Raw genomic sequence first — 12858 nt, forward strand, 5'->3', positions numbered from 1 at the left:
AATTGATAATTTGATTATTAATTATAAAATTTTGATATATATATATATATATATATATATATAATTTAAATATATATATTTATAGAATATTTAAAATATATACATGATATCAATTTTATATGGATATTGACTAATGAATTTAGTATTACTTGGTATTGGTTATGTTTAGGATATAATTTATATCTAATATGAAGAAGTATATTGCATTGATAATAATTAAGTATAATAGCTTTGAAATTATGTGTTATATTTTTGTCAAAAATTTAGGTGAAAATCTCACTATAATTGAGATTCTAAAGTGTGCTACTTTTATTGATTCAAATAATATCATAATTGTCATATATACACTCTATTTTAGTATTGTGTAATATACACTTTTTTTGATCTTTGTATATAATTCTATATTTCTATAATTAATATTGATTTTATTGCTTGAAGAGAATTTTTTATTATTGATCTATTATTAAAAGCATCTTTCATAGAAACAGATGCATCAAACTTTGCTATAGATATTATTTTGTCACAAAAAATAGCTCGACCTAATAGCTCGACCTAATAGCTCGACCTAATAGCTTGTCATTTACTTCTTTTTGTGACAAAATAATATCTATAGCAAAGTTTGATGCATCTGTTTCTATGAAAGATGCTTTTAATAATAGATCAATAATAAAAAATTCTCTTCAAGCAATAAAATCAATATTAATTATAGAAATATAGAATTATATACAAAGATCAAAAAAAGTGTATATTACACAATACTAAAATAGAGTGTATATATGACAATTATGATATTATTTGAATCAATAAAAGTAGCACACTTTAGAATCTCAATTATAGTGAGATTTTCACCTAAATTTTTGACAAAAATATAACACATAATTTCAAAGCTATTATACTTAATTATTATCAATGCAATATACTTCTTCATATTAGATATAAATTATATCCTAAACATAACCAATACCAAGTAATACTAAATTCATTAGTCAATATCCATATAAAATTGATATCATGTATATATTTTAAATATTCTATAAATATATATATTTAAATTATATATATATATATATATATATATATATCAAAATTTTATAATTAATAATCAAATTATCAATTTTAATTTTTTATTCTCATATAATGCCTAAATCCATACCTATGCAAAATCAAGGCTCAAGTGACCATATTAATAGAACCATATTTTAGTACTTTGTCAAGCCTAGCTACTGTTTCTAAAAAATACTCAAATAAACTCTTCTATAAGATAATTTAGTGCAATCAAGGTCAAAATTTTGAAGGAATTAGAATACAAAAATCCTTTTAGATTCTACATAACACCAAGATCAAAGTTTGGCTTGTATGATTGAAAGGCATTAGATCCAAATTTTGACCAATAAGAAGATTGTACTACAATTTGTCAAGTGACCTCTTTTAAAGAAGTTTTTAGATATAAACAATTATAGCTAAGATTTTCTATCAATAGCTAGTTTGCAAACTTTTCAAGATCTTCCCTCTATTAAAGGAAGTTGAACTTCTTTGGTTTTCCTCCCCTAAAATAAACAATAATAGTTTTTGACAAAACAACTTTTTTATACAAATTGATTCTTCAAAAGCTTATGACAAGGTTAGACGTTGACAATGCCAGCATAAAAGAATAAAACACACACATACACACACACACACACACAAAATATTAAACATTGGAATAAAGGCCACCACTAAATTTGTATATAATAATCTTTTAAAAATAGCACTTTAGGTTTGCAACAATAGCATCATTTATGCATTCTAAGCACCTTAATTTCAACTTAATAAATAATTATTATGTCATTTCTAAGCTGACTAATGCCCACTAAAAAGAGATTATATCAGTCCATTTGATGCTTCACTTAAACAATTGGCACACATTCAAATCGTGTGCACGATGATCTATACAACCAGTGGGCACAATAACCACTTTCTCCACACTGCGTGCACACAGCGTATTATGTACCAATCGGGTGCTGTCATGAGTGCGTCATCGTCATGACTGCAGTTCAACTTCGATAAAGCTATGCTCTCTAATTCCAGGCGGTATTGCACCACATTGCAAGCTTAAATTCACAATCACATACTTGAGCACACTGATGACATAATCGGGAGTACTGATTTTACTTTTGGATACACCCTTGTGCAACTACAAGATCACAAGAAATAGATTCCAAGGCATCGCCAAGCTAGGAGCGCCTGTACCAGAGTCAATGCGGCAATGCAGTCGACAGATGGGTTCGAGACAGCGAGCGCGGCATTAAATCAGAAACATGCGTAAGCACCCCCAAAGTCCGACACAATCGACTGAGTAGCTCAAGCTCATTGCATTTCACGGCCTCCGTATTAAGTACAAAATGTTTGCTTCCGGGTCCGACGAGCATCCAAATCAGCTCCGAACCGTTAATCACAGGAAAAATGAATCTTACAACTAGACCTCTACATACACCTCTCCACGATCAGAGGCGCCCTCGCCTACTGCAAAGAAAGAATGGTCTCACAAAATCTTCGCGTCTACGATCGTGTGCGAAACCACCGCACCCCGACAGATTGTCATCCGTTTAGTCGACCTCCTCGATCTTGGGTCCTGCGCCGGACGGAGATGAGTCGCTTCCTCCGTTAGATGGTGCACCACCCTCGCCTCCTGCACCTCCCTGGTACATCCTGGCAATGATCGGGTTGCAGACGCCCTCCAACTCTTTCATCTTGTCGTCGAACTCGTCGCTCTCCGCCAACTGGTTCTGGTCCAACCATTGAATCGCGGCCTCCACTGCGTCCTCGATCTTCTTCTTGTCCGCCGCGTCCAAGTTCGACGCAATCTTCTCGTCCTTGATCGTGTTCCTCATGTTGTACGCGTAGTTCTCCAGTCCGTTCTTCGACTCGATCTTCTTCTTGTGGTCCTCGTCCTCCGACTTGTACTTCTCCGCCTCCTGCACCATCTTCTCGATTTCATCCTTCGACAAACGACCCTTGTCGTTCGTGATCGTGATCTTGTTCTTCTGTCCCGTCGTCTTGTCTTCCGCAGATACGTTCAAAATACCGTTCGCATCGATGTCGAAGCACACGGTGATCTGGGGTACACCACGGGGGGCGGGGGGAATTCCCGACAGCTCGAACTTCCCGAGCAAGTTGTTGTCCCTCGTCCTAGCCCTCTCGCCCTCGTACACCTGAATCAACACTCCGGGCTGATTATCCGAGTACGTCGAAAACACCTGCTCCTTCTTCGTCGGAATCGTCGTGTTCCTCGCGATTAGCACTGTCATCACACCTCCTGCGGTCTCCAGACCCAAAGACAGAGGAGTCACATCCAACAACAGCAGATCCTGGACCTTCTCGTTGCCCACTCCGGACAAAATTGCAGCCTGCACCGCCGCACCGTAGGCCACAGCCTCGTCCGGGTTGATCGACTTGCACAGCTCCTTGCCGTTGAAGAAGTCCTGCAACAGCTGCTGTACCTTCGGGATACGGGTGGATCCGCCCACCAACACAACGTCGTCGATTGATGACTTGTCCATCTTCGCGTCCCTCAAACACTTCTCCACGGGCTCCATGCACTTCCTGAACATGTCCATGTTCAACTCCTCGAACCGCGCACGGGTGATGGTCGAGTAGAAGTCCACACCCTCGTACAAGGAGTCGATCTCGATCGTCGTCTGGGCGGTCGAAGAAAGGGTCCTCTTCGCCCTCTCTGCGGCAGTCCTCAGTCTCCTCAGAGCACGCGGGTTGCTGCTGATATCCTTCTTGTATTTGCGCTTAAACTCCTGCACGAAGTGGTTCACCATCCTGTTGTCGAAATCCTCCCCTCCCAAGTGGGTGTCTCCGGCTGTGGCCTTCACCTCGAAGATTCCCTCCTCGATCGTCAGCAGAGACACGTCGAATGTCCCACCTCCCAAGTCGAAGATCAGCACGTTCTTCTCGCCCACCGACGTCGCTTTCTTGTCCAGACCGTACGCGATGGCAGCGGCGGTCGGCTCGTTGATGATACGCAACACGTTCAACCCGGCAATCACTCCGGCATCCTTTGTCGCCTGCCTCTGCGAATCGTTGAAGTATGCGGGCACCGTCACCACGGCGTTTTTCACCGTGAACCCGAGATACGCCTCCGCAATCTCCTTCATCTTGATCAGCACCATGGACGACACCTCCTCGGCGGCAAACGTCTTCTCCTCGCCCTTGTACTGCACGCTGATCATGGGTTTCTCTCCTGGTCCCGGGGTGATCTTGAAAGGCCACAACTTCATGTCACTCTGGACGGACGCATCGCTGAAACGCCTGCCGATCAACCTCTTCGCATCTACATTTCCATGACCAAACCCACACCACAAATCAGAAAACCTCGCCTCCAGCTCGCAAACACACAGAACTCATAAAAAGGCGCCTTTCACAGCGACTGCGCTGATACCAGGGATCTGCACTACCAATCACCCGCCAACGAACTATCCACGTGAAACAGAAAATTGAACCCAACTATAGACACACTCCTAACAACTATTCGCTCTCGTTCCCTCCCGTGCAGAGCCTGCTCAGAGCCAACTTCAGAAAACACGTGAATATCCCCCGCGCCGACTCTGATAACCAGAAAGCACACAACCGCCCGGTGCCCGACTCCCGCCCATCGCATTCCCACCATAACGACTCACACTACACCCGCCGAGGACTCTTCTCACTCCTCGCCCGAGGAAATCATACAACTGTGGCGACAAGGAGGCGCAACAAACTCACCGAACACAGTGTTGGTCGGGTTCATGGCCACCTGGTTCTTGGCGGCGTCACCGATCAGACGCTCCGTGTCCGTGAACGCCACATAACTTGGCGTCGTCCGGTTCCCCTGGTCGTTTGCGATGATCTCCACGCGATCATGTTGCCACACTCCTACGCAACTGTACGTGGTTCCCAGATCAATGCCAATGGCAGTACCCTCGCCTTTGCCGGCCATCCCTGCTCAGCCTCAAAACACCCTCTGAATCTGAATGCTGCACTCCACTCAACCAAATACACACTGCAATGCCGATCTCCGTAAACCTGCCGGCTCTGCCGAGTCTCAACGGGGTCAGGGTAGGGCTCAGAAGATGAGATAAGATGGCATGAGATGGAAGGGAGGTGAGCGAGGGGGGGGCCTAAGTAACGGGAGCTGGGAAGGTGGCAGAAGGTCGGGGAAGCTTGGAGAACCTCTCCGAAGCCAGCCAGCTCGTCCGTCCTGATGCTCGTCCTCCACTTTCTCCTTCTTCTCCTCCAACTTCCAAACCTAAACCTAACGACGCGGGGTGTCCACCGACGAGGAATCGGTTTCGTCGGTTACGGTATATTCATGTTTGAATTACTCGTGTACGCCTCCTGCTGCCCCCTTCGCTGCTGCTTCTGCTTCTTCTTCTTCTTCTTCTTCGCCCGGGGACGCCGCACTTGCTTGCTTGCTTGATTGCTTGGCTTGGCTGGTGGTGGGTCTTCCAACACTCCCTCCACTTCCCACAAATATCTAAGTTAGTTATCCCCCGCTTTGCAACTCATCATCGTCGCATCGTATCTCTCCGTGGCTCTTTCTTCGCATCCTTGCACCAACCGCCACGATCCTCCCTCCCCCCCCCTCCTTCCACCTTCTTTATTTCCCTTTTCTTTACTTTTATTTCTTTTCTTTTCTTTTAACACAATTTGAGACTATCTAACTCCACAAGATCAAGACTATCCATATTTGGTAAGTAGAGGAGACTATCAAATTTCTTTCTTTCTTTCTTTATTTTTTTGTCTCGAGACTTTGCAAATTGTTTTTTAAACCATGTCTCAAATCAAGATAGTTTCAAGTAGATTTTGTTTTCTTTTTAGTTAAAATTTTAACATGTGTGCATTTTTATGATTGTCAAAGGGCCTACATGTGCTAATATATTTCTACTTTATCTTGATTTTTCCAATTTATTTAAATGATATGCATATATTTATTAAACATGGTTATTTATTTTTATTTAACTTTTGTAATATATGTTATTAAAATAAGAAATGCTTATAATTTAATTTCAATCAAATTTACATTGTAGCATTTCTAACTTTGACTTTATAATAGCTAATATATACAATTATGGTTGTATTAAATTTGAATTCAAGTTTCTAATAGAATTTTTTTTTACCTCATTTGTTTTTTCTAATCTTATAATTTCATTTAATATCTTATTATTCCTTATAGAAATGATCTTTAAAATATAATATTATTAAAGTAAGTTACAAAACTTTAGTATTGTTGTTTTTAGACTTAAGAAAATTTTAGAATAATATCTTATTATTTAAATGCTTATCTTATAATAATTAAAATTTGAAAAGAAATTTATAAAAATGATTATTTTCTAATTAATAGAATAGTCTTGTAACTTATTAAACAAAGTATAAAGCTTAAATTATCAAAATCACTTTATTATATTTTGAAATCATGAGATAACATCCAAAGGTAGAAATAACATTACTTATAATCTTTCATAACTATGGAATATGTTTAAAAAATAGAGACTAATTTAAAAAAAATATAGAGCCATTGAAGAAACATTAATGTAAAAACCAAAGTTTGTACATAACAACAAACTAAACCTCAAAATTTTGTCTTTTAGTTCATAAAATTGCTACAATACAATTGATTGTGGTTTAGAAAGCTTCTTGTACTTTTCAACAATGATTGCATAGAATAATTAAATTACATATTTTTTTAATAATATTATTCTTATAGGAGCTCTCTTTCAATTGTTATTTTGAAAGCAAGTATAATTGTCAAATATAGATTTAGATTTAATAATTATAATGATTAGATAAGAACTTAAAAACACATACATTTATCATAGACATACATATTTATTCCAATAGTTATGTGGATAATATAATTAGGTAGAAGTGGATTAAAGTAATTTAATTTGATAATATTTTATACATAAGCTTTATTGAAGCTTCATAGATGTGGTTTGATCTTTAGACATGTCTATAGGTGATTGAAAGGTTATAAACTTGGCCAACAAGTCAGCCACATGTTACATGTATTGGTAGCTTGTAGTACTATTTAACTATGTGAATACACATAGGAAACTTGTTTTGTGAGTTATGACACAAGTCTTACAATTTTGATATGTATTGGAGGTACTATAGAACATCGCCACATAGCTCTTACGTGGATAGTATATATCAAGGCAAGAGAGAAGCCTTCTTCATTTTTGTCAATTCCTTTCTTGCTTCTAGTTTAGTTTCAAAGGTCTCTAGTTCTTCCTATCTTTTGGCAATAGCCATTCCAATTTCTTCTTAAATATACATACTTACTTATTTAATTTTTTCTTCTCTCTTTTATACATATCTCACTTATTTACATATCATCTTTGATTTCTTATCCTTGACAACAATATGAGATACTCTTGCATAATTCTAGCTTAATAACTTTGAGAATTGACTTAGTAGGAAATCAAAAATCAACAATCTAGATTATATTTTTATATGGTATGATATAAACAATCCTCTTTAATATTATTATTACAATATAAGTCCATATTTTCTTCTATTTTGTGAATGAAATCAAGTCCAAAAGAAATCATGCAATTCCAATTTATAATTGAACTACCACCATGCTTTATTGTTTTACAATCTTAGTATGGCAATATATCAATTTATTCAATAGTAAGTCAATATCAAGATTTTCTATCCAATTAAAACCTATTAATCTTTGTCTTGTGAATAAAAATTGCAAATATTCAATCATTATAAGTTGAATGTTAATATTTCCTAGCAAATTTGAGTTGTGCATTGATACCTTTTGTAGTAAAAAATAGCTTCTATTATTCCACATATGTTTGCAAACAAACTAGTTTAAATGCCTACCTCAAAGTTTAATTATATAATTCCTGTAAGTTAATAATTATTTAGAATATATATATATATATATATAAAAACTGAAGAATATTTTTTAAACATAACTTTAAACATTACATGATTTATATCTCAATATGCAATTGATCACTTTAATTATTTTATTTTAATTTAGAAAAAAAATCCTTAATTACTTCATTTACAAGGAAATACAAACCAAATTCTGTAATTTGGATAATATAGATATAACCTTGACAGTGGTCCGGTGTGAACTGCTGAGCAACACGTAGAAACTGAAATATTTTACATCTCAATTTAATCACAAAGTTTCCAATGCAGAAATTATGAACAAATTAAGATAAATCAGCATAGACCAAGGAATCAATACAACGGACGCAAGTGATTCTCGACGACCACAGCATCTGGAAGGTCTGCCCGATTAATGCCTCAATGAACAACAAGGCTTCCTGATCTTATTTCTAGCCACTGCTTGCAATATGCACTCCAGCCGGGATGCTTTCATTTTGGGACTCAGAGCACAAATCTTGAAAGGTCAGCTTTTTTCAGAAAATCTCCAACTGCCCGCTGCACACTCTGCATATAGCCATGAAAAACCGAGCATTATCTTTCCGGAAAAAGACGACTCTTAGTAAAAGAAAATAAAAGGAGACAGTACCGTTAGTATGTCCACTGTATAAGAGGGGGCAAGATATGAACCTCCTTATCAATCGTATATGTTTCTCCAGATCTCTCAGGAGCATGAAAGCTTATGTCCTCCACAACCCGCTCAACAACCTGAAAATTGCGGCATGGGGAATAATAAGATCTTGTTGGAATTCACACAAGAGTGTGCAACAAGACTGAGTCCAGAAGCACGAGATTCAGGCCTGTAAGGTCAGGGTAAAGGATTTTAAGGAATCTCACACGTGCACAAAAGAAACACAAATCTACACACTTAAGTGAAAATTGGATAATTAAAACCAATCCATAAGTAAAGATGCTCAAGTTCAGACAATGTAAGATGATGGTGGTGAAACAAACCGTATGAAGCCTTCTTGCACCAATATTGTCCACTGACCGATTAACCTGTAATAATAAAGATATCAATGTTTGCGATAATGTCAAAATGAAAGCATCCCAGCTATTACTACAACCTATCGACTGGCTCGAACACTGACAATTAACTCTATTGAACTGCTATTTGAGCCCAAAGGTAAATAATATGTATGAGCCTTCGACATATGATAGAGAGAAAAGAGATCAAGTACTCAAACCAATTGTGATCATTTGACACTCTTTCAGATGACTCTACTTCTAAGAAGCACTGGGAATAAAATGAATATTTTATGTGTCAGGAAAAGTCATTAGTCACTAATCATAGCCAAGACTGATCGACAGTGACGTGCTATTCTATGATTGTTAGCTTTGCACAATAATCTGAACTCACTGGCAATACGTATACTAAACAGTCTTCAATAGTACATTAAGGGACGACAGAGAACCCACAAACAATGTAGCTGTCAATTTACTCTACGAAAATTATTGGACATCAGATGGAACTGCAAACCCTCCTCGTTGCAACCTAAAATTGTAAAGGAAACACACATTTAGTCTGTTAAAATCAACAAGGAGTCTTACCTCAGCAGCCACTTTGGCAAGTTCTTCAATTGCGTCGTCTGTAAATACCAGATGAATGTCCTCTGTCTTCATCAATAGTTGCTGCTGTCGAATTATATTAGTTTCGGGCTCTGTCAATATCCGATATAAATCCTGCACAACAAAACAGTAATATTAATGATCCACTATAAAGCACGGAATCAAGTAATCAGCATTGAATAAGTTGCTGCAATGAGGTGTTACAACGCTCTTCGGACGACAGAGCAGGGTGTTCATCCCAACAGCTACGAAGACGTAGAGAATTATCTAATCCCAGAAGTGAAACCTATTGCAAGTGAGTCATCTCTATTAAAACTAGAGTGAGACATCTATCCAGGATACATAAAAATTTCTGTTCAAATCTAGACAAATTGTAGCATAAAAGTAAGATGCGAAAATGCAAGTACCTCTCTTCCCAACCCTTTCAGCTCCACTCGAATAGGTAATCGCCCTTGCAACTCGGCAAGCATATCGCTTGGTTTACATGAGTGAAATGCACCGCTACAAATGAAGAGAATATGATCTGTGTTCACGTTGCCATACTTTGTACTGACCACACTGCACATGCAAAACCAAACTATCAAGTGTATGCTAAACGATCTCGAAGCACAGCTAAAGGATACGTGTTCTGTCGTTATTAACCCGTGGTAGTATTTTGTTCAGACTATTAAGGGTGTACATTTCATGGTATCCCATGTGCACATGTTAACGCTGCACTTGGTATAGGTTCAAAAGAGTATTAGAGAACACCTGTTGATTTGTCTGATTGGCATGCAACTGGCAAGGATACTCTGTAATGAAAGCATAAAATTTGCAATCCGAATAAACCTGCTGGAATTTTTACCTGCCCTCTATAATTGGCAGTAAGTCACGCTGAACCCCTTCAGAGCTTGCGTCTGCCCCATATCTAGTCTCATGATTGGTAACGATTTTGTCAATCTCATCAATAAATACAATACCATCTGATTCTGCTAGCTGCTCCACGTCAGCAACCCATGTCCCATGTCAGATGCCAACAACATCAAATTCTTTCTCTCTGTCAAACTACATACTACAGCCAAACTTGTGATTGTCAAGGAGAACGAATTTGCTAAATACACGACATAAAGAGGAAGAAATCAAGACAAAGTGCGGGATGAAGACTTTAATTACCATTATTGCATCTTTGGTGATCTGATCTAAGTTTAGACGTTTCTCCATTTCAATTTCTCGCAGGATAGGTTTTGCATCCGCTATAGTGATTTCCATTCTTTCCATCCTCTGCGACTTGAGAAATTTCTCCATCTGAGGCAACTAGTTCCCAGGTCCAACCAATCAGAACATGATACACTTACTTAAAACTTGGATACAACATCGAAGTCTATATAAATCAAAGACCATCTCTTTCATCTCATCATCTGGACATGACATACCTGAAAAACAATTAAGTGAGCACTAAGAAGACTGAATTCATGTACCACAACAATATGAGAACATCAGAATCAAGAAGGCATTTCAACTCCAATCTAATACTCTGTATGATAATTACGGTACCACCTCTTTTAAATAACCACACATGAGATTACAAAAGCATTTTATTACTAAGTATGTATAATAGGCCTGTACCCGGAAAACCAACTCGTTCACACCAAACCCACTAGCACCGCCTATCTCCAAAGGAAGCCGTGATCTTCCATCAGGTATATCAAGCTGTATTTTGCGATTATCTAATGCACCATCTCTGTAGAGCTGTCTAAAAGCTTCGTAGTCAACACGAGCTTCAGGGACCGGAGATTCACCCTGCCACCACAAAAGGCCCAAATCTCTATTACAATGCGAAATGTTAGACATGTAACATCGCATAAGAAATCGTAGTTTACACCACAATAGTTTACTGCAACGTGTATATCTCCACATACAGCTAAACTTCTGGTTTAGAAGAACCAACAATCCGACTTTCGGTCCAACTATTTGAGCGAACAAATCACCTCAGGAGCAAATAACGTCTACTGAGAAATCAGCTCTTTTTAGCAAGGTTTGGTACACTCTTTGCTCATAACATTGGAAAACTAACACCAATTATATGGGATCCAAAACACTAATTTGTGTTTCAAGCTCAGCCATAATATTGGTGATTAAAAATACGTCTATCTCCATTATGATTATTGGATGCAAGTTTTCTACTATGTATAAAAGTGTATTGTAGTCTCACTTGCAATGACAAGAGGGCCTTTATATCTTTGATTGTTATAAGTTGGTGAAAAGACTTCTTCTATTTCTATTCATACTAAATTAAAATATTTTATTTGCAATTCTTAGAAAACTCATTTGTATTATTTATTTATTTTAATTATATTAAATATAAAATCTAATTATTATTAAATTACACCTAATATTAGAATAAGTATAAAAACCTAATTATTAACAACTTAACTATTAGCCTTGTAATTTTTTAAGAAACACAAAAAATTTAACTTTTAGAATAAAATAATTTATATCAAATATCCTTTGTCAAGGTTTGATTGTATTATGTAGTGTAGGCATCATATAAGACACTTTAAAGATGAACTACTTCAAGAGCTATCATGAAGGCAAATAAGTTGCATACATGCATATTATCTATATCCTAAATTTTTATAAGTTCTTTATATTACTTAATAATGCTAGTTCTTTTTATTGGTGCTCAATCTTGATACAAAGTAAGGCATGTCATATCTTGATGTTTGTTTGTATTTCAGTATTAAAAATAATATATACAACTTTCATATGTTGGCACTTTTGTACTTTGATTGCAATACAACAAATATCATCCTTACCAGGATTGTAAAAGCACTTAATGTAATCAAGCCATTGAAGAAGATAAAATTGCCATTAATGAGTATTAATGGCAAGCATATCATGATAGGCTATTTAAGTGCTATGATTACTATCTTTTAAGAGGCTATAATTTATCTCATTATTTGCATTGAATTTAGACTCAACCAATTTAGCCTTGTCATATAGACAAATTATCTTATGTTATATCATAACAATCTTATAATCATACTTACAATGCTTATATTATATCTTCAACATCAATCTAATCTTATTAGTTGGATAAAGTTGATGTGTCATAAGTTCATAGATATGCATTGGATGTTGATGAAAAAATTGACAATTTTTTAAGGAGTTTCATATTGAATTTGTCACATACTTGGACAGAAAAATTTCAACTTATAAGTCAGATGTTGGTTAGTGAATAGTGTTTGTTTGGCATCAATATATTTTTCTAGGAGCTATATAAGGTAGCTACATAAATGTAAGGTAGCTACACAAATGTAAGGTCTTACAATACTTCTTTGCCAAGAAAAAGTGCAACTTGAGACACTTATTGTAATA

At 36.9% G+C, this 12858-nt stretch overlaps 2 protein-coding genes across 5 annotated transcripts; both read right to left on the reverse strand.

Moving 5' to 3' along the window:
- Positions 1-2332: 2332 nt before the first annotated feature.
- On the reverse strand, positions 2333-5201 carry LOC149988119 (heat shock cognate 70 kDa protein-like). The gene is made up of 2 exons (XM_090254151.1): positions 4747-5201; positions 2333-4318 (listed from the first exon to the last, which is right to left on the reverse strand). Exons 1-2 carry the CDS (start codon positions 4958-4960, stop codon positions 2586-2588), a joined length of 1947 nt encoding a protein of 648 aa, XP_090110277.1. The 5' UTR covers positions 4961-5201; the 3' UTR covers positions 2333-2585.
- Positions 5202-8134: 2933 nt separating this feature from the next.
- Positions 8135-11346, reverse strand: LOC112288340 (uncharacterized). Of its 4 annotated transcripts, none has more exons than XR_016505410.1 (8): positions 11107-11346; positions 10654-10785; positions 10346-10476; positions 9909-10059; positions 9484-9615; positions 8887-8931; positions 8563-8732; positions 8135-8439 (listed from the first exon to the last, which is right to left on the reverse strand). XR_016505410.1 is itself a non-coding variant. In XM_024532450.3 (8 exons), the coding sequence occupies exons 1-8, from the start codon at positions 11341-11343 to the stop codon at positions 8377-8379; spliced, it is 969 nt and encodes a 322-aa protein (XP_024388218.2). In that variant the 5' UTR covers positions 11344-11346; the 3' UTR covers positions 8135-8376. The 4 variants fall into 4 exon arrangements, 2 of the variants coding, with proteins under 2 accessions (XP_024388218.2, XP_024388217.2); XR_016505409.1 differs by having other exon boundaries at positions 10654-10794; XM_024532450.3 differs by having other exon boundaries at positions 8563-8640.
- Between the last annotated feature and the right edge of the window lie 1512 nt (positions 11347-12858).

The sequence above is a fragment of the Physcomitrium patens genome, chromosome 11, assembly GCF_059467195.1.
Source record: "Physcomitrium patens ecotype Gransden chromosome 11, ASM5946719v1, whole genome shotgun sequence".
Lineage (NCBI taxonomy): Eukaryota > Viridiplantae > Streptophyta > Bryopsida > Funariales > Funariaceae > Physcomitrium > Physcomitrium patens.

What these genes read in the sequence shown, in the direction of transcription:
- LOC149988119 (XM_090254151.1), bottom strand. Translation starts at nt 4,960, where the DNA reads ATGGCCGGCAAAGGCGAGGGTACTGCCATTGGCATTGATCTGGGAACC. An exon ending in CCCGACCAACACTGTGTTCG is followed by an intron (nt 4,319 to 4,746) that starts GTGAGTTTGTTG and finishes ATGGAAATGTAG; the next exon opens with ATGCGAAGAGGTTGATCGGC.
- LOC112288340 (XM_024532449.3), bottom strand. Translation starts at nt 11,343, where the DNA reads ATGCGATGTTACATGTCTAACATTTCGCATTGTAATAGAGATTTGGGC. An exon ending in TGAACGAGTTGGTTTTCCGG is followed by an intron (nt 10,795 to 11,106) that starts GTACAGGCCTAT and finishes CCTGGGAACTAG; the next exon opens with TTGCCTCAGATGGAGAAATT. An exon ending in CTGCCAATTATAGAGGGCAG is followed by an intron (nt 10,060 to 10,345) that starts GTAAAAATTCCA and finishes TTGCATGTGCAG; the next exon opens with TGTGGTCAGTACAAAGTATG.